Source organism: Camelus ferus, chromosome 32 (assembly GCF_009834535.1).
Source record: "Camelus ferus isolate YT-003-E chromosome 32, BCGSAC_Cfer_1.0, whole genome shotgun sequence".
NCBI lineage: Eukaryota > Metazoa > Chordata > Mammalia > Artiodactyla > Camelidae > Camelus > Camelus ferus.
In genome coordinates, this window is record NC_045727.1 from 2,820,558 (window position 1) to 2,840,276 (window position 19,719).

Here is a 19,719-nt window from a genome sequence, read left to right on the forward strand (position 1 = left end):
CTCCCTTCTCAGCTGTGTGACTTTGGGAGCATTATGTACTCATTTAATAAACTTTCTTAAGGGTCCACTTGGTAGTGTGGAAGGTGCTAGAGAGGCCTGAGACAGATCCATCCTGAGTGCGAGGTAGCAGCCAGGATGATGGAGCCCAGCGTCCTTCAGGCTGGCCTTCTCGGCCCCTTCAGGTTTCAGAGAACACCTGTCAGTAGGTTTTGTGGGTCACCTGCCTTCCTTCCATGACTGGATCTGTCCCTTGCTGCTTGGCCTCAGTGGTCTCTTACTGTCTTCATACTGATGAAGACTCTGGCCTGGAAGCAGGAGGCAGATGCCAGCCTCCCCAGTGCAGTCACCAGTCTGGGGACATCTGCTCTCTTGTGCTTCCTGGGGTGCAGTGAACAAGATGCCATCAGGAGGGTGGGTTCAGATAGGGCTTATGAACGCTGTTATTTCCACTCCCTGGTTCTTTCAGAGGCAGGCATTTAAGTGATGGAGCAGATGTGAGGGTGGCTGGTGGGAAGGGCTCAGCAGTGACTCTAATCCAGGCGAGGCTGCCTGACCCACCTGTGAGGCACTGGCTTTAGGAGGAGAGGAGAGGAGATGGAAGCTGAGAATGTCTGGGAATACAGATTCCCTGTCCCTCTGCTTGCAACGGCACCTTTCACATCAGGGTAACAGATATAAGTCAGGTGTACCTGCATTTCCAGAAGGGAGAGTCCAGGGCTGATAAATACTGATTCACATGGGTACCATTCTTTCCAAAGCCCTCGTGATGGATGAGACCATCACGGATGTCAAGGGCAGTTGCTCACACGGATTGGGTTCTTGCTCACGAGGGAAGCAGTGGTCTCCCTCATTTCTCATGGGCACATGAAGGCCAGGAGAGGGGCAGTTGAGTGTCCTAGGCCACATGGTGAGGCAGCACTGGGGACAGTCTCAGACCCAGGCCTCTGGGCGGTAGGTGGGCATGTGAGGAGCATAGGAGCGGGGCCCAGGATCCTTGCCCCGTTCAGGCTTCCCCCTACCACGAGCATCTGCCTAAACCCGGCTGTCCAAGGTCCCGGTCCTAGGAAATGTTGCTTAAATAATGCTGATGGTGGTGACAACAGCAATAATAGCATAGTTCTGCTGGGTAGGAACAAAAACTGCACAGTTGAGAAAGTCAGCTGGTATACAGCGGAGAGGCTGAAGCAGATGTGGAAAGTGAGATCTAAAGGCAGCATGGAGCGGGGGAGGCGGTGGGGAAGGCACCCAGGTAACTCCACAAGGGCTCACCTGCCCGGCAGAGCAGCTGGCTCCCTCCGCTGTGCCCGAGCCAGAGATGCGGAAGGAAACAGCAGAACCGGGTTATGTGAAGCCTTCGTTTCTGAGCTCTTGTCTGGTGGATTTTCCCGCCCTCCCCCAAGGACCGCCAGCTCTGTTCCACCTTTCGCCCCAAGCAGGGAGGGCCAGCCACCCAGAGTGTCAACACGGATGCCAGCAGTGGCCACGCAGCCTCCAAGCTCTCTTCCTAGGAGGCAGCTGTGCCCCTGACAGCCGTGGGCACCCGTGGCTGCCTGTGACTCAGGGCTGGTGTCTTTCAGCTCACCGGGGAAAGTCTGGAATTGCTTCTGCCTGGGGGTGGGCAGGGAGGCCTCTGTAATTTTCCTCCAAGCAAATGAATTAGGCTCAGGGCTGTGGGGGACAAGGGCCTGGGGTCAGGATCTTGGGTTGCCTCTGTCTGTCCCCTTTCCCTTCTGCTGACCTTCTGTCTTTCACTGTATGTCCCTCTGCCTCTGTCTGTCCTTGTCTTTGCCTCCATCTTTCTTGTTTCTCTTTTTGCCTCCCCTGCGTGTTGGCAGGCCTGCCTCCTGGGATTCCCAGGCCTGTGCTAAGCCTTTGATGCAGCGTAGCGGTTAAAAACGGAGGCCTGTCACTTACCAGCTGTGACTTCATTCAGCAAGTGACTTACATTCTCTTAGCCTGGGTCTCAGTGTCTGCACATGGGAATGGGTTATAGTACCACCTGCTCCCTATCTCTGCACCGTCCATTATGTAGCCAGGAGCCACAGTCTGAGATGTTTTAGTTAGTTACTCGTTGAGGGAATGAGATGGCTTGCTTGGTCTCTAGCCTTCAGGGACCAAGCGGAGGCCGACTCCCTGGGTTCCAGTCATTATAAGTGACTTCACTTTTCTGTGCCTCAGTCTTCTCATCTGTACATTGGGATGAATGTCGCATGTACTTTTAGGGACCTTGTGAGAATTAAATGGATGAGCCCTGTAAAGCCCTCAGACCAGTGCCTGGCACAGGGTAGCTCTCAGTTATCCTTCTCATGATTGCTGGGCCTGCCTTTGGGCTAGGAGCCCAGGGAGATGAAAAAGCCATGCCCCAAGCTGTTAAGCTGCAGTCGACAGGAGAGACTTGTCAGCAGCAGCTGTCGGGCTGAGCAGAAGCAGAGCTGATGTGGGAGTGCAGGTGTCATGTGGCTGAGGAGACCACCTGGAAACGAGCCTTGGAGGATTTTGATGGCAGGAGGTGGCTTCAGGCAGAGAAAGGCATCTGGGTCCTGCAGCTCTGGCAAAGTGTCACTCCTTAGTTGTAGCCCCGAGCAATCCTTTGTGAGCCCTCCCTGAGACGGACAGTCACTGGGATGGTGAGAAAAAAGTTTGAGGATGTGTGGGTAGCCTGAGTGCAAGGTTTCCAGTTCCCTGGCCAGCAGGGGTGGAGATAGGGCCTGCCTTTCTGTTGGTTGCTGTAGCCAGCTCCGTCTTCAGGACAAGGAAGCTGGTCTGCAGCCGCCCACCAACCAATGTGAGCTAGCCAGGGGTCACGGCCTGCAGCTGTCCAGTGGGGCTGCAGGTCTGGGTCCTCTAGGCCAGCCAGGAACTCGGCTTTCTGCATCAGACAGCCTGAGCATCCTTACTTTGGCCCTGGGTGCTCACCCCGGGCCTCTCATGCCCTCCTGCCTGCAGGCCTAGTGAGGGGCCCCAAAGGTGCCAGCGGCTGACCCTGTCTGTGCCCTCCCCACCCCAGGCTGGATCCACGCCGTCTACACCCCCGTAGACTCTCTGGTCTTCGGTGGAAACATCCTGCACAGCTTCAACGTGCCCATGCAGCTGCGCATCTACGAGATCGAGGACAGGACACGGGTAAGGCGGCTTCCTTTCCCCTCCTGGCCGCGCCCGGCCCCCGAGCTCTGCCTGTTGCTCGGGGTGTGCGGAGAGGTGGTTCCCAAGTCCTTCCTGCTCCCCTCATCCCTCTTGCTCCCTGCCTCTAGCTGGGCCTTGGCCCTGGTTCAGCGGGGCAGAGGGTGCCCGCCGAGCCCCACCCGGAGCCCTGGGAGTTTCTGTTTACCTCCAGGCCGGTGTCAGCCAAAAGCCCCTTGTGAAGAGGAAGTATCACTTGAGAAAGCACCGTGAGATATCAGGAACCCTGCCTCTTCCTTCTTCCCACATGCAGAAAGGGATGCGAAGGAGTCGGGGGTGTTTCACAGTGATTGTTGTGGTTTCGAAGGGGGCTGGGACCATGGAATGTAGATCGGGTCTTGACCATGTGTCCCCTGGGGACCCTAACATGATGTAGAACCCCGAGGAAGCCAGTGTCTGTGAGTCCCCCACGTACTGTCTCTGAGCTCCATCTCAGTGTCTGCTTGTGGCTGGCGGTGGGGGGGCCCTTTCCCCTGGACAATTTCTTAGACATCAGGTCTCCCCCACCCCCACCAGGGACGGGGGCTGAGGCTCAGAACCTGATGTGGGCCCTCTGCTCTGCTCCGTTCCATGAGTCTCCTCTGAAAAGCACCGGCTGCTTGGTACATGCCACCCTCTTTCCCATGCTGGAACTTGACCCCATGTTCCCAGGCATTTGAGGCAGGTCTGGGGGTGGGAAACGGGGCAAAAAGGGTCTACTACTTATTTTTTTCGTACTTTTATTCAAGTATTTCTTTTCTTTTTTCTAACTGAGCTATAATCCATGCACACACAGTATATTCAGTGGCATGTATAGCGCATTCACAATGTTATTCAGCCATCATTTCTAATTCTAAGACATTCTCATCACCCTAAAAAGAAACCCTGTACTCATTAGCAGTCACTCCCAGGCCCCCTACCCTCCAGCCTCTGGCAGTCACCGATCTATGGATTTGCCCATTCTGGATATTTTATGTAAACGGAACTGTGTAACGCATGTCCTTCTGTGTGTGGCTTCTTTCGTTGTGGCATTTGTCAGTGCTTCGTTCCTGTTGGTGGCTTAATCGTATTCCGTTGTGTGGATAGACCACACCCGGGCTTCTTGGGCTTTGCCTCAGAGGTGACTTTTTGGACCCAGAAGAGTTGTTGCCATCACCGGGCCCTAAGGAGACATCTCACAGAAGCAGATGCTCTGTGCCCAGGGTCCCTGCCTTTCTTGGTCTTGTTTTCAGGCCTTGGTCTATATGGAATCACATACGTGAGTCAAAGTCTCAGCCACTATGTGTGCATCTGACCTTTTCGATACTCCTGATGTTGAGGGGCCTCGTCCAAGGGTTTCCTGAGGACCACTTTGGGGAGGTGTGTTAACAAGGGCGAATGCACATCTTCAGATTGGCAGGTTTGCCGCTGGGATGCCCAGATCTGCAGAGACTGGGTCTTGTTTTGTGGATTTTCGCGCCTCTCCTTTCAGTTGCCAACCTACCATTCCTTTCCCGGGCCGGGGGAGGCCAGTTCCAGCCCCAGTCTGAAGGATGCTGCCCCGTGGTGTTCTAGAGAAAGGCGCCATTTGGGTGCGAGTGGTCATTTATAGTCTGGGTCAAGTGTTGTCTGGGACTCTGGCCAACTGTTCTTTGGCCAGCCCTGAAGAATGGGCCAGTTTGTTTGTGAACAGACGAGTAGGTGTGGGATAGAAAAGGAGAACTCTAGAAGTCAGGCCCACAACTTTCCAGGCAATTCCTGAAAGCCAGCGTCAGGATGGGATTTCTAAAGGCTTCAGCAACAATCTTGGCAGCCGTCCCCCTCCCCCAGGGAATCTGGATCATACATCTCAGTGGATTTGGGCCGCATCATTCCATTAGGAGCCCAGCTCCCCTCCCCCCTCAGCGGGAGACAGGAGGGAGGGAAATGGAGCGGAACCCTGCGCCTCGCCGAGCTGCTGTGAATACTGCGCCCACATCCAGCTGAGCACGGCAGAGCCCCCCTCCCCCAAGGCCCACTGTCTCTGTTGTCTGAGTGGGCACCCCATCTGGTTTCCTGAAGCAGGTTGATGGGCGGTGGAGGGGTGCGGGGTGCCAGCAAGCAGGCTGGGCTGGAACCAGCAGCAGGCAGGCTGTTTAATCTGCTTTGATTTCTGGTCTTTGGAGAGGGCTTGGCCACAAGGCCCAATTGTTTATGTCTTAGGAGCCAAGGCAGACAAAAGATGTGCGGAGAGAGCACTGGAAGCCAGACAAAACGCCAGCGCTCCTTGTCAGCTCACTGCAGCTTTATTCTTTACATCCCTGCGAGCTTTCTTAAGAAGGTTATGGCCATCTTAAAAATAGTTTTTCAAGTCCTAAAACATGGCTTTGCTTGGAAACCAAATGCAGAGGGTGGGACAGAGGAAACTGTCAGTTTCTAAGCCCCATGGTGTGGGTTTGTTTTAGAAAAATAATTTGCCTTTGTGGTCCAAGGAGGGGGACCTCCCCATCAAGACGAGGGGAACCCCAGTGTTCTCCTATGTTTAGGAAGCATGTCTTGCTCTCATGATTTTAATTTTTCTGGGCTAGAGATAGGTGACTTCACCTTGCTGCCCATCAGGCAAGCGCGAACAGGTGTAGGAGTTCTGGGCCTGGTGGGGTTTTGTTTCCCGGCCCCCTTGTGTAGATTACGTCTTTCCACTCTCATTTTAAAGAGAGGCAGAGGGGTGGAGGAGCTCCACCAGAGAATGGATGTGTTGCATGTTTATTATTTGAAGATAACATCTCAGCAACTAGAACTACATGTTTTTAACTCCAGTTAGGTTGATAAGGGATAGGAATGGTCCAATTGATCATTAAACTGCCGTCTCTCTTATATTTATCTTTTTTTTTTTTCCCCCTAATGGCTCTAGTGAAAGCAGCCTTCTCAGGAAAGGTAATGCCAGCACGCCCCATTCCCACTCAGCCAGTGAATCTATTTGGAAATTGCAAATAATTTACCCTTCCTCTCACCTTTCCCCTACCATTGGATTTTTTTTTTCCATTGACTTTTTTTTTTTTCCAGGAGAAAAACAAATTTTAAGACACTTCCACCCACCCTTGTAATTTTTGTTTTTCAAGTCCTTGAGACCTAGGAGTCCTAGATCCCCTGAAACATCTTTGATTTTGATCTCCTGAGGTCACTCAGCTCCAAGAGGAAGGGCTAAGGCCAGGTGCCACTCGAAGGGGCCTTTGGGAACTCAAACTGACCCCTGGAGACCCGCTGATAGATTGATTACCCCCCTAGGCTGGGAGCATTGCATGCTTTCTGACCACCTTGCCTTTTGGTGAACAACTCAAATTTGGTGAGGCTCCGACTTTGTCAACAAATAATGTTGAGCAATCGTGTGTTTAATGTTCCCAGGCATGTGGCTGAAACCTTTTGAAGGCGAAGGGTGGAAGGCGACAACCCGTTTGTAAGTCAATTCTTTGCAAATTTTGTTTCCTGCGGTGCTCTCTTGGAAAAAAAAATAAAAATAAAAATAAAAAAGACAAAATTTGAATTCCTTCATCAGCATTTGTTTTCACCCAGCTGGTTTCCCTTGGGTTCAGCAACACTGAGGGGAGACAAACTACAGCCAAAAAAAAATTTTCCCCCTAATGTAGAAAGAGTCTCAGGGTGCCATGGAGCCCATCGGGGCAGAGTGGCTCTGACGGTTTCCCCAAATTTGAAAAGTCAAAAGCTACTTCAGAGTTTCGCCAATCGAGTCTAAAGTCAGGAGATGTGAGTGAGGATCAGAGGAGAGGCGGGCCTGCCTGTCCCCTCAGCCTGCTCTGTAGGTTTTGACAATTTGTTTCAAAATTGCTTGGCCCTTGTTGTGGAGTAGGGGTGGGGCTGAGAACCCCCCACCCTCCAACCTCTCTTCACAGGGGGCGGGGGTCTGTCTCAGGGTGAAGAGCCTCTCTCCTTTTTAAAGGAGGGCACTGATCCAATGACTGCAAAAAGATGAGTACTCTCCCAGCAATAAAACTGGGGTTCTCAGGAAAGTAGCTGGAGCCAAGGAAACCGCTTGATGATGTTCCAACTCCATGCATCCCTCCAAGGAGCTCAAAAGCATGCGGCGGCCAGGATCTCATTCCAAAGCCTTACCATCCACCAGAGGCAGGGAGATCAAATGGACCCAGGGCGCAGATGGGAGAAGGGAAGGGCCCCCGGTGTGGGACAAGGGCCTCGCAGCTGGGAACTGAGTCAATGGGGCCTAAGGCGATGGGGCACTGGAGCGGGGACTCTCCAAGAGGGCAGAGTTGGGCCTTTGCCAGGTGGGCACTGAGGGGCAAGACAACAGCATTTTAGGGGAGATGGAGGGCCTAGGTCTGTGTGGATTGGCCTTTGTCCCAGACGTAGCATGCCGTCTGCTGGGTGTCAGCAAAGACAGGTGGGAGAATGTGCTTCCTTAATATCCAACTCCCTGAGCTTCTGGAGGACGGGAGAGGTGAGGAGGGGTCTCTGGCCCCACAGAGTCCCCTCAAGGCAGACACACCCTTGGTGAGCGGACAAAGTGCAGTCCGGGAGTGAGTGTGGACCTGGTCCATGTGGAGCCTTGGAGAAGAGGGCCGAGTGGGAGACAGGGACCACCTCCCACCACCCTCGCCCACTCAGGATACAGTTTCTGGAAGGCTCACCTGTTCCAGGGCCTTCGGTGGTATTGCTTCCTTCCCATCTCTTGCTGCCATCTCATCGGAATCCCCCGGGGCCCCTGGCCTTTTTCAGCTCCGACACAAAGTTATCTGCACCTATACTTGCTTCCCTATAAGAAGCAGCCAGAAGGGGATCTCCATCTGGACTCCTGCTCCAGACCTGGGGATGTGTCCCTCAGTGTTAGGGCGGCCCCAGGTCACACCAGGGACTTGGGTAGGAGGGAATCCTCCGTGGAAATCCAGGCTGGGCGGTGCCAGGTGTCGTGGGGGAGGAGCAGGAGGTGGACCCCTCTGAGGCCCCGCCCCTGGCGGCAGGAGGCCACACCCCTCCACCCTCATTGGTCCGCCTGTTGCCGCCTCCCTCACAGGGTGCAGGAGATTGCTTGACAGCCTGTCTGCAAGTGGGTAAGGTTTGGGGTTTGGTTTCTGTTTTTCAAGGTGAGAGGGAAGGGTAACAGTCTACTCAAGAATTTTTGAAAACGGTGAGGAGCCCATGTCTGCGGTAGCTAGAATTAGGCAGGGGCTCGTATCCGCAGGTACCCGCACCCTCCATCTGCAGGTCAGGGGACAGCTGTTTCTCTGCATCTCACGGAAGCACAAAGCGGATCCCGTACAGCTTCCCCTGCGCGAAGCTCAGGGACCTTTCACCTGACGCTCTCACGTAGACCTCTTCCCGCGCTCTTCCTCCTCATTTGTGCATGCTGGTTTCTTGTCCCTTGCAGCGCTTTCTCCAGCCCACCTCCCATTTTTCCCTCACACCATTTATGCTCTTGCTAAGACGATGAAAATAACTCCCACCCCCAGGAACACCCCGCTACCCAGGGCAATTCTCTCCCTCCTTTCCCCTTTGCCCTCCAGAAACTGACCTCTGCCCCTGGCTCTTTGCTTTCAGGTGCAGCCCAAATTCCGATACCCTTTCTACTATGAGATGTGCTGGTATGTCTTGGAGAGATACGTGTACTGCGTGACCCAGCGGTCCCACCTCACTCAGGAATACCAGAGAGAATCAATGCTTATTGGTGAGTGAGCATTGGAGCCCGGCTGCCTCAACTGCTCAGCTGGGGCAGAAATAATGTTTTCAGTGGGGCCTTTGGGAGTTCTGGGTCCCAGGAACTCTTTTGAGCCAGAGTGTTGGGCTGATTCTTAGAGACCCTTCCTTGTCAGCTTCTCACTTGGAATACAGAGTCCCAGAAAATGAAACTGTGACCCCGGCAGTCATCTTGGTGGCCCCCAGGTCTTGCTGGTTGACTAAGCAGTTGTGGGGAGGGACCAGTCTTGGACATGGCTGCTGAGACAGGCTCCCCACAGAGCAAAGAATCCTGGTTCTTTTAAATTCCTCTCTGGCCACTAGCTGATTTTTCTCTTCCTGCACTAGGGTTAGGTTTTTATCTATACAGAAACAGGCCTAAGAGATGCAGCCAGTCCCCCAAAACCCAGGCCAGCTATAAGCCAGAGGGAGGGATGACCAGGACTGGAGATGTAAGCTTGGCAGAGCAGTGGGTGGTTTGGACAGAGGCAGAGGGGCAGAGAGCATTTATAGCCGCAACTGCAGTGCCCTACCCTCCTGCCATTACTTAAAGGGATGTACCCCCCTCACCCCAGAATGGCTCGGTCCTTGAATCTTGACTCACAGACGCCCTCCCCGAAGTCGCATCTAGCTGTGACAGCCCCGAAGAGCCATCTGTAGGAAGAATGTGCTCCCCCTCTGCCTCTGAGCTGTTGCTGCTCAGGGGTTTTCCCAGATGCTGGAGTCGCTGGGCCTCATTCATGGCATCTCTCATCATGGGATAGAAAAATGTATCTGTCTGTCTCCTTTAGAGTCAATTTCTCCTGCAGTCTCCAAGATTTTTGGATTCTTTCTTATTTTTTTCCCTCACTGCAAGCCTCTTCCTTCCCTTGACTCCTCTCTTGACTTTAGGGGATTCAGGCTTGGCATGTGACCAGGAACAAATGTTTCTGCTGGAGTCTTTATGGGAACTGTTCATTCGCCTCCTGGAAATTAGGTTCTGTCTAGGGGGAGGTGGGGGGGGGGGGTCTGTTGAGTCGCATTCCTGTCAAATGACATGATATTTAGGCACTGAAAAATACCAGGCCCTACAACCAGCTCTTCTGAAGCAGGTGGTAGATGGGAAGTGATTCTGAAGTAGCGTGATGACCTCTTTGTCTGCGGTAGCTACCCTTTCCCGGGGGAACCAGGGCCTTGATTTTGTGTTCGTCTCCAGACCAGGAAACAGAGGATCACTGCTTTCATTTGGATATTTAGGGCCACAGGAGAAAGTTCCTGATTCCGTTCCAGGCTCAAAAGGGACTCTTGAGGCCGTGTTTGGGTAATCTCAGCCCACTTTTTAATTAAATTTTCTTGCCACTGTTTCCCCCTGCCTCTCTAGTCCATCAGCCAAAGAGAAGGGGAAACGTTAGGGAGACACCTAATGTGTCTTTTTTTGTTTTTGTTTTCGAGTGCTACCTTGAGGGCCCTGTGATGCCTTTTTTAATCCTCACTACAGCCTTTGGGGAAGTATTCTTTGCCTGTGTTTTTTAAACAGCATTTTTGGGATATAGTTCACATATCACACAACTCACCCATTTAATGTGTACCATTCAGTGGTTTTTAGTCTATTCCCAGAGTTGTGCAAACATCAGCACAGTCAATTTTTAGAACGTTTTCATCATCCCAGAAGGAACTCTGTATCCCTGAGTTACCACCTCCATCTCCCCACGCCCATACCTCCAGCCCTAAGCAACCACTAATCTGCTTTCTGTCTCTATAGATTTCCTCCTGTTCTGGACATTTCATGTGAATGGAATCATAGAATATGTGCTCTTTTTGCCTTATTTTTATACATGGAAAAATACAGTGCCTGATGTGTTCAGAGAGGTGAAGCAACCTGTCTGGGTACACACAGCTGGGAAAAAGCAGAGCTCTTGTCTGACTGACCCCAGCCTTTCTAGAGACTGAGGGAGGTATACACCATAAGAATTGTCAAAAGAAGCGTGATCTGCAGAATAAAGCGGAGGCATAGTGAGTGGGGATTCCAGGGACTTCCAGCAGGGAGTTTGGGGCGTTCATCTCAGTCTTTCTTGTGACCCCACCCCCCCACCCTGCCCCTGTAGATGCCCCAAGAAAGCCCAGTGTAGACGGCTTCTCATCTGATTCCTGGCTGGAGATGGAGGAGGAGTCCTGTGAGCAGCAGCCTCAGGAGGAGGAGAAGGAGGAAGAGGAAGAGGAAGAGGAGGAGGGTGCAGATAAGACGCCCAAACCACCTACCGATGGCCCTGCCTCGCCCACCAGCACCCCCTCTGAGGACCAGGAGGCCCCTGGGAAGAAGCCCAAAGCCCCTGCCATGCGGTTCCTCAAAAGGACTCTGTCAAACGAGTCAGAGGACAGTGTGAAGTCCACGACGATGCCCGCAGACTACCCCAAGACGCCCACTGGCTCTCCCGCCACCGAGGTCTCTGCCAAGTGGACCCATCTGACCGAGTTTGAACTGAAGGGCCTGAAAGCGCTGGTGGAGAAACTTGAATCCCTCCCGGAGAACAAGAAGTGCGTCCCCGAGGGCATCGAGGACCCCCAGGCCCTCCTGGAGGGGGTGAAGGTGAGCAGGGGGCCGCCTCGGGCTGGGCAGCAGAGGAGGGCCAGGCAGCTTCTGTTCAGCATGCAGGCTCCCGAGGGCAGCTCAGCTCGGCTTGGTGCAGACTATCCGTGAGCGGAGAGGGGCCTCTGGTATAAGCAAGCCCTTCTGGGGTGTCCAAGTAGAGGCTACGGTTGAGACCTGCAGGGGGATCTCGTGGGGGAAGCTGGCTCCATGGTTGACACTGAACTCTTTCTCAGGACTTGTTGAAAATCCGAGGCTTGGAGGGTAGTATGGGTCACTGCCTTCATTACACCAGTAGCACTGTCGCTGGGTTTGGGGGTGGACTCCTCCATCCTGGTCTGGAAGACTTGCTGCTCCCCTGGAGCACGCATCTCTTTTATGTGAGCAGGTTGTACATCCTGGTTGTCATCTGAGCGGCCAGCTAAGGCGCACCGCGTGGCCGCCTGGGATTCAGAGGTCTCCAGGTAGAGCCTAGTCATCGAGCAAGGTCTCACTGAGCATGAGCCGTGCTGGCCACTGGCGGAATGGAAAGTAGGAAGGCCTAGTCTCCGCCCTCAGGTAGTTCACTGTCCAGCAGGGCAGCAGGCAGGTGAAGAAATCAGGAGATGGGGAATTGAGTGCCACTGAGCATGCTGTGTGTCCCCAGGACGTGGGAGTGTGGTGAGGGGACACTCATTGGCCACACCAGGGGCTAGGGCTCTGGGGCAGTTATGCAGAGGGAATCTGAGCTGGACCTTGGAGACTGCATAAGAGTCCTCCAGATGCGGGAGGCTGTTACAGGCGGAGTGCAAATGTGAGGTGTGTTTAGGAAACGGGAACTACACTGGAAGGCCTTGTCCTATAGTAATTAATTATAACATTGTTGAAAGCTTACTACCTGCCAGGTACCCGTGCCAGGGAAGTGATAGGTACTCTTATTATCTGCATTTAACTGATGAGGAAGTAGGCTCAGAGAGGTCAAGGGACATGCCTGAGGTAACACAGCAGGTAGGTAGTGGGGCTGGGACGAAGCCCCCAGAGCCCCTGTGTGGGTTCCACCGCACGGAGCTACCTCCTGTCTCAGCGTTGGTGAGGCTGTCTGGTGTGAGGCCTCTGAGACATTGGGCTCACTTTCCAGTGTCTGATCCTCCAGTAAATCCAGCTGCCACTGGGGTTGGAACCTGAATTCAAGTCTCTTCTTAGATGGCTGCAAACTCAACGCAGAACTTATTAATTAGTTCATTTGTACGTTTATTCATTTAGGACACATTGTGTCAGGCCCTGGGATATAGAAGTATTAAGATTGTTCTGCCCTTTAGGGTGCTCAGTGATCAGGCGCTGAACTCTTGGGGTCTAGTGGTGGTGAGAGCTTGGGCCCAGTCAGGAAGTCTAGCAGGTGCTAACTGCAGAAGGAGCTGGTGTGCAGGCTCATTGATCCAGGTGTAGCTCACTGTGCATTCCCTGTAGGTGCCATGGAATTACAATTTTATAACTCCGGGAAATTGCCAGGTAAAAGAACTCTGGTGAATATCCCTACATAGCAAATCTTTACTTACAAGTAGGTCTTTTTCACTGATTCTTGACTTTTTTGGAGGTTGCCGATCTCTCTTGAGAGTCTTGTGAAAATATGCTTATACACACAAAATTTTGTGTGTGATATCAGGGGGTCTTGGATTCCTGAGCCTGTTCTGGGCCCCTAGATTAAGAACCCCTAAATCTTGTGGCATGCAGTTTTGGGTTTGGGGTTTCCTAAAGGAAACCTTAGTGTTCTTTCATGTGGCTACTTTTTCCTTCCAAGTTCCTATAAAGTAAAAAGATATTTTCATCAATGATAAAATCACTAATAGCACTGGGTTCCAAAAATGTTTAAATGAGTTAAAAACACATTCATCTGAAGAGGAAATGGTGTTCTTTGCTTGTGGAAATCCTTTTTACTTTGATATGGGACTGCATAGAATTATGGGATTGCATAGAAGTGGGGGGCACATGGAATTATGGGGCTATATGGAATTATGGAGCCATATAGAAGTTTGGGGCCACATGGAATTATGGGGCTACATGGAATTATGGGGTCGCATGGAACTGTGGGGCCACATGGAATTATGGGATTGCATAGAATTATGGGCCTGCATGGAATTATGGGGTCACATAGAGTTGTGGGGGCATATGGAATTATGGGGCTGCATGGGATTGTGAGTCATCATGGAATTATGGGGTTGCATGGAACTATGGGGCTGCATAGAATTGTGGGGGCACATGGAATTATGGGGTTGCCTAGGATTGTGGGGGTGCATGGAATTGTGGGCCGACATGGAATTATGGGGCTACATGGAATTATGGGGTTGCATAGAATTGTGGGGCAGAATGAAATTAAGGGCCTGGAAGAGACACTGAGGGGCCATTGCTTTCAGGTGTTACCTTTTTTTTTTTTAGACACAAAAAAGGAGATCAGCTGTATTGTTCTTCCATCAAAACCCAAATAAGAAGGAAAATAATTCTAAATTAAGAGTTCATCACTCAAATAGATGTTATCTTTTAAGACTAAAGTTTCTGAAGTCAGGCTGAATCCCCTGCCATCCATTAACTAGCTGAATACTCTGGGGGAATGCAGTAAAAGGGGGATATTAAGAATCATGCCTCATCAAACTTAGCGAGGCTTAGCCCTTAGCACAGTGTAAGTGCTCAGTGAGCTGGAGCTGGTATTAACATTATCATTTCAGACACCGTGGAGTGAAAACACGCCCATTTAGGGTCAAGCGTGAGAGCCTGTGACACCCCATGACCATGAAAGGATGATGTGTATAGCTTTTCTCTCTTGGGGGTCATCAGATTCCGACCCTGGAACACACCTGCTCATCGAAGTTGCCCCTCCTGGGTGTGGCTGTTTTGTAAAGCAGTGAGGTGTAGAGCCCAGACCTGAAGCTCTTTTTAGAACCATCACACCCACCTGCTTCAGAGGAGCCAAAAGGCGGGAATCCAGTGGGAGGGCTGCAGCCTGGCCTTGCTCACACCCTGAAGATGACCCAGAGCACAGAAAACGGCACAACCACATTCAGCCCGGCCAGGGGTGGAGTCAGGCCTCCAGTAATTGCTGAGGCTCTTCTTCTGGGGGCTGCGTGTAATACCGAGCCCTGAGTTTGGTGTTTTTGCTGGGCTGTGAGAGATAGAGAGTTGATACAGGGATGAATGAGATGGGCCTCTCAAATGAGGAACTCCCAACGTGATCGCAAAATAAGCCGTGTGTATTCTGAGTTGGCTGCTGGTACCACCTCAGGAGAACAAAGGAGAACAATGAGGGGCCTGAGATCTGAGTTCTAGATGCCTATGCAAACCCTAGACCTGAAAAATGGATGAGCTGATCCATGCCACTCAGGGTTCTTTTTGGCCTAAAATTAACTTCTGGGTCCCTGAATCACACTTTTTTTTCCCCCCTGAATCACATTTTAATCGCCACTAATTTTAATTATGCAGCTAAATCAGGTGTTAAACTGCCTTTCCAACTAAATAAACTTTAACAATTTCCCCTGTGCTTAGAATTCTGCATACAGAGGATGGGGACAGTGTATCCCAATGAGAATTACAGCATAAGCCAAAAGGGATTGGCTAACATTTGTTGAGCATTTTCCATGTGCCAAATACCTTCCGGGCATTATGATCCTCATCACACCTTGGCAAAGTGGGGGCTACTATTATCCCATTTCTTAGATGGGAAACTGAGACGCAGAAATCTGGTGACTTGCCCAAATCATGTAGCTAATAAGTTTTTAACCATGATGCACTGTGGCAAGTGTGGTGTGTGAGTTTCCCGTGGTTGCCATGATGAATGACCACAAACTAGGTGGCCCAAAACAACAGAAATTTATTCTCTAATTTATTCTCTATTCCAGAGGCCAGAAGTTGGAAATCAAGGTGTTGGCAGGACTGTGCCTCCTGGGAAGGCTCTAGGGGAGGAGGCTTCCTTGCCCTTCCAGCTTCTCGTGGTTTCTGGTGTTCTTTGGCTTGAGGGCTCACTCAAGTCTCTGCTTCTGTCTTCCCATGACCTTCTTCTTTGTGTCTGTGTTCAAATCCCCCTCTCTTTTCTCTTACAAAGACACCAGTCATTGGATTTAGGGCTCCCCCCTAAATCCAGGATTATTTCATCTCAAGATCCTTAGTTAATTACATGTGCAAAGACCTGGAAAAATCTAAGTAAGGTCATATTCACAGGTACCAGGACTTGAGCATATCTTTTTGACAGACAAAATTCATCCCAGTACAGATAGGTTTTTACGGGCAGGCACAAGGTGGTTGGGCTGGAGTAGAGACCCAAGGTGCGTTGACTCAGGTGGGAGGGACCCTCCTGAGAGACTGCTGGGTCCCCGGAACAGCAACCTGAGCCGCTCCATGCGGGTTACTCCCCCTCTAAGGGCTGTGCTTGGTGACTCTTTCCTGATGCCTCTGCTTTATTGTCACAGTGTTGGTATTTTTAGTCCCAGTTATAGATGGAGTTTCTGAGTATTAACGCCCCATCCTGGGGAGCAGTGGGCCCTGAATCCTTTGTTAACTAATTAAGCTGTTTGAGAGAATCCCGTGTAAGGGGGAGCAGAGGCCCAGCACATCCATTGTCTGTGGTTATCTTGTTAGGTCAAAAGCAGGGCAGTTTCCCGCAGAAAGGGCCTGGTGGCCCCAGTCTTTCTCTTGTAGAAAGCCTGCCCTGGGCTTCCCTACTCAGAAGGCTCGGAGGGTGTACTCCAAAGAACACTGGGCTGGTACAGGCACAGTTTCCTAGTCTCTGCTTCCAGGAGCCCCAGGGAGTGTGTAAATTCTGGCAGAGCCCAGGGAAGCCAGTGACATGATTCCCCTCAGCACAATTTATTTCTCAGAGAGAAAATCTCCAATTAGAATAATCTCTGCCCGCAGCCTGTCACATACAAATGAAAATACCTCCCTGAGGAACAGAGCCCAGAGCGCCCCCTGGTGGCCACTGACGGCCACACAGGGAGAGGAGCTCTGCGTCCTTCAGGAAGTGTGTGTGAGATCAGGGATGCTTGGGGAGGTCCCTATTAATTTTAATTATTGTCTATCATTATGTATTAATTATTAATAATACTTACACCTTCAGTAGTAGCTTTTGTAACCAGACTTTTCCTCTAAAGAGGCCGCACTTCAATTCTTGTGAGTTACTGACTCCAGCTCTGATGTTGAAATGACAGGAAATCTTGAGACAATTCATAAGGAAACTCAAAGCAAACCAACGCGAATGGGCATTATTTTCAGTCACATGCAGAGCAGCGTTTGTAAACTGGTCACCCGTGGCCCGAACCGGCCCACAGGTATATTTAGCTCACAGTGCTTTTTGTTTTTACATTTCCGTTGGTTGCCAAAATTTGAAATTGGAGAGATTTCAAATAAGACTCTGGATCTTGGATTTCTTCTGAAAAATCTGAGCTCTGCTGGGGCTTTCATTCCCCTGGGAGGTCACTGGGTTGAAATTGAGTGGCACTTGCCCTCTTTAAACAGGGCGTGTGGTCTCTAGTTTGGCCTCACCACTCACTCTGTTGCTCTAGTCTCTTTGTATGTTTCACTTGCTTGGTTCTTGGAGGCATTTGAGTGTGTCACCCCCAGCTAGAGATAAGGGGGCAGAAAATCCTCTGGAAGTCCCCTGCTCCCCAAACGTATGATGAGATATGTATGTGTAGATATGTGTGTGTGTGTGTATGTTTATATGTATATATGTACATGTATATAAAAGCTTTGGAGAAACATGGAGCATCTTCTTGAAAAGCCTTTTTTTAAAAAAAAAAAAGATTGTTTTGAGGGAGTAGGAAACAGTATTTTTAGAAAAAACAAACCCTGATGTTTTGTGGAGGAAGGTGTGAAATTCATGCAGGTTATTAAGAACCATGAAATGTCAACAAAATGCTGTGTTTAGGCAGGCCCACTGGGGTCATGTGTGTCTCTTCTGTGACTGGGGGAAAGTTTGGGAAAAGGATTCATGAAGGAGTTTGTGGCCGAATTCTGCCTCTTATTTGCAAGAACAGGTGAGGATGATTCACTTCTGTATCTGTTGGTCAAATGGTAACTGAGCCCAGATTGTCTCTTATTTTTCAATAACGGGGTAGAAATCAGCTCCCAAGGTTGCTGGCCTGGTTTCCTGAGGCTTTATTCACTCAGTGTTACTCCTCAGGCTTGTAGTCAGGTGGACTGGGTCAATGCCAGGTTCCACCACCTCCTGGCCGTGTGACCTTGAACTATGCCACTGAACCTCTCAGAACCTTACTGTCTGCTTTTGTGAAATGGGGAGAACCAGCCCTCCCCCACAGATAGGGTTATTTTAACGTCCAGAGCACACGCGGTACAAATGCTCCTGAGAACCTTGTAAAATCACGTCCAGCTTCTCCGCATGTAATCAGGGTGTAGATGTCACCGTTCTACCCCTAGGCGGCGCGCTCGGACGAAGCGGCTTACCCACCCACACAGTTTGCGAGCTCCAAACCCGAACCCAGGTCTTCTGGCTCTAGAACTAGTGTTGCCCCAGGAGTAACAGCAAAAGTTTAGCTAGTGAGATAGTGTGTCCCCAGCCTGCGCTTTCTAGAACCTCTGAATCTATTCCCGAGGGAGGGATTGCTTTGCCCTACTCCATCCTCTGCTTTTTTAAAATTGTGGTAAAATGTACATAATATAAAATTTATCATTTTTAAGTGTACAGTTCGGTGACATTAAGGACATTTACATTGTTGTGCAGCCATCACCACCATCCATCTCCAGAACTTTATCATCTTTCCAAACTAAAACTCTGTATCCATGAAACACGAACTCCCCTCCCCCAGCCCCTGGAAGCCGCGCTTCTGTTTTCTGCTGGCATGAATTTTTTCTTTTAGGTACCACATATAAAGTGGAATCACACAGTACTTGTCTTTTTAGACTGTTCCCCCAAGCTCTGGTGGTCTTGGACTGTTCCTTTTACCCCCAAGCTCTGGTCTCTCATCTGCACCGTGGAAATGATAGTTCACTCCACAGGATGGTGGGAGGATTAGATGAGAGAGTGGATATGGAATATTAACATTGGTTCATAATTAATATTGGTGCATTATTAACATTACGGTGTCCGGCACAGAGCAAGCACTCAGTATGTCTTACTCTCATACATTCGTTCAACAGAATGCTTGGTGCCCGCACTCCTGACGTTTGGTTACCCCACACCTAGTCAATCCCATCTACCCTGAGTGGTGGACCAAATGGGGAGAGGGCTGTGGAAATGACTCACTCAGGTGCGAGTTCTAAGGGGTACAATGTCTGCAGTGCGTGTAAAAACAATAATTAAATGAAAATGATGAAAAATTGGTTTGCTTTTTATCATCAGGAACTGTCAATTCTACTTTTAAATGTAAAATAAAATAATTAATTAATTAATTAAATAAAATAATTAATTTTTTAATCAGTCTTTTTTGGGGTGGGTGGTAATTAAGTTTTTTTAATTTAATTTTTTTTTAATGGAGGGACTAGGGGTTGAGCCAGGGCTTCCAGTATGCTAAGCACATGCTCAACCGTTGAGCTTTATCTGCTCTCAGGAACTGGCAATTGTAAACAGTGTCGATGATGCAAAACCCCTCCTCCCAGGCACGGTGGTTCCCACTGCCCCCAGCCTTTGGTCGCCGCACTACGGAAAGTCCACAGCTGAGCTGAATCACTTCTGTGTGCTTGTTTCCTTTCTGTTGTAGTTCTTTTTAAATATACTGCATATGTGTTGGAAAAATTGGCACCATAAGAATCCTGTTTTCTTTTATTGTAACAGTTACTACTGTCTGATTGGCATCTTAAAAATTTTTTTTTATTAATAGACTTTATGTTTTAGATTTTCAGAAAAATTCCGCAGATAATATGGAGAGTTTCCATATACCCGCCACGCTGTTTCCCCTGTTACGAACATCCTGCATTAATATAGTGCATTTGTGACGATTAATGAACCAACATTGACATGTTATTATTAACTAGAGTCTTTATTTACATTTCCTCAGTTTTTACCTGTTGTCCTTTCTCCTCCTGGCTGTGACAGTCTCTCATAATTTGTTTTTGTTGACCGTGACAGATTTGAGGTGTACAGGTCAGGCATTTTGTAGAAAGCCCCTTGTGGCTTGCCTTTATGTATGTATGTATGTATGTTATTTACTGAAGCTTACCATAGGTTAGTCATTGTGCGAGGCTGGGGATACAGCAGTGAACCAAGACATTTTATAAACACCATTTATAAATCATTGACATTGACTCTGGGACTGGAAAAAGCTGTACATGCTAGAATTGAACCCAGGCGGCCCCTGAGTCCAAACCTTTGACCACCCTGCTGTTGGCCACCTACCCTGGGGAGAGGTGGGAGT

The 19,719-nt window shown here is 50.2% G+C and overlaps 1 protein-coding gene across 9 annotated transcripts in view; it reads left to right on the forward strand.

Moving 5' to 3' along the window:
* Window positions 1–19,719, forward strand: part of KDM2B (lysine demethylase 2B) — a 107,673-nt gene that overhangs the window by 41,767 nt on the left and 46,187 nt on the right. For all 9 annotated transcript variants that reach the window (XM_032471849.1, XM_032471852.1, XM_032471847.1 and 6 more), the window contains 3 exons: window positions 3,008–3,123; window positions 8,686–8,812; window positions 10,905–11,386. In XM_032471849.1, coding sequence (XP_032327740.1) covers window positions 3,008–3,123; window positions 8,686–8,812; window positions 10,905–11,386 — 725 coding nt within the window. The remainder of the gene's footprint in view (window positions 1–3,007; window positions 3,124–8,685; window positions 8,813–10,904; window positions 11,387–19,719) is intronic.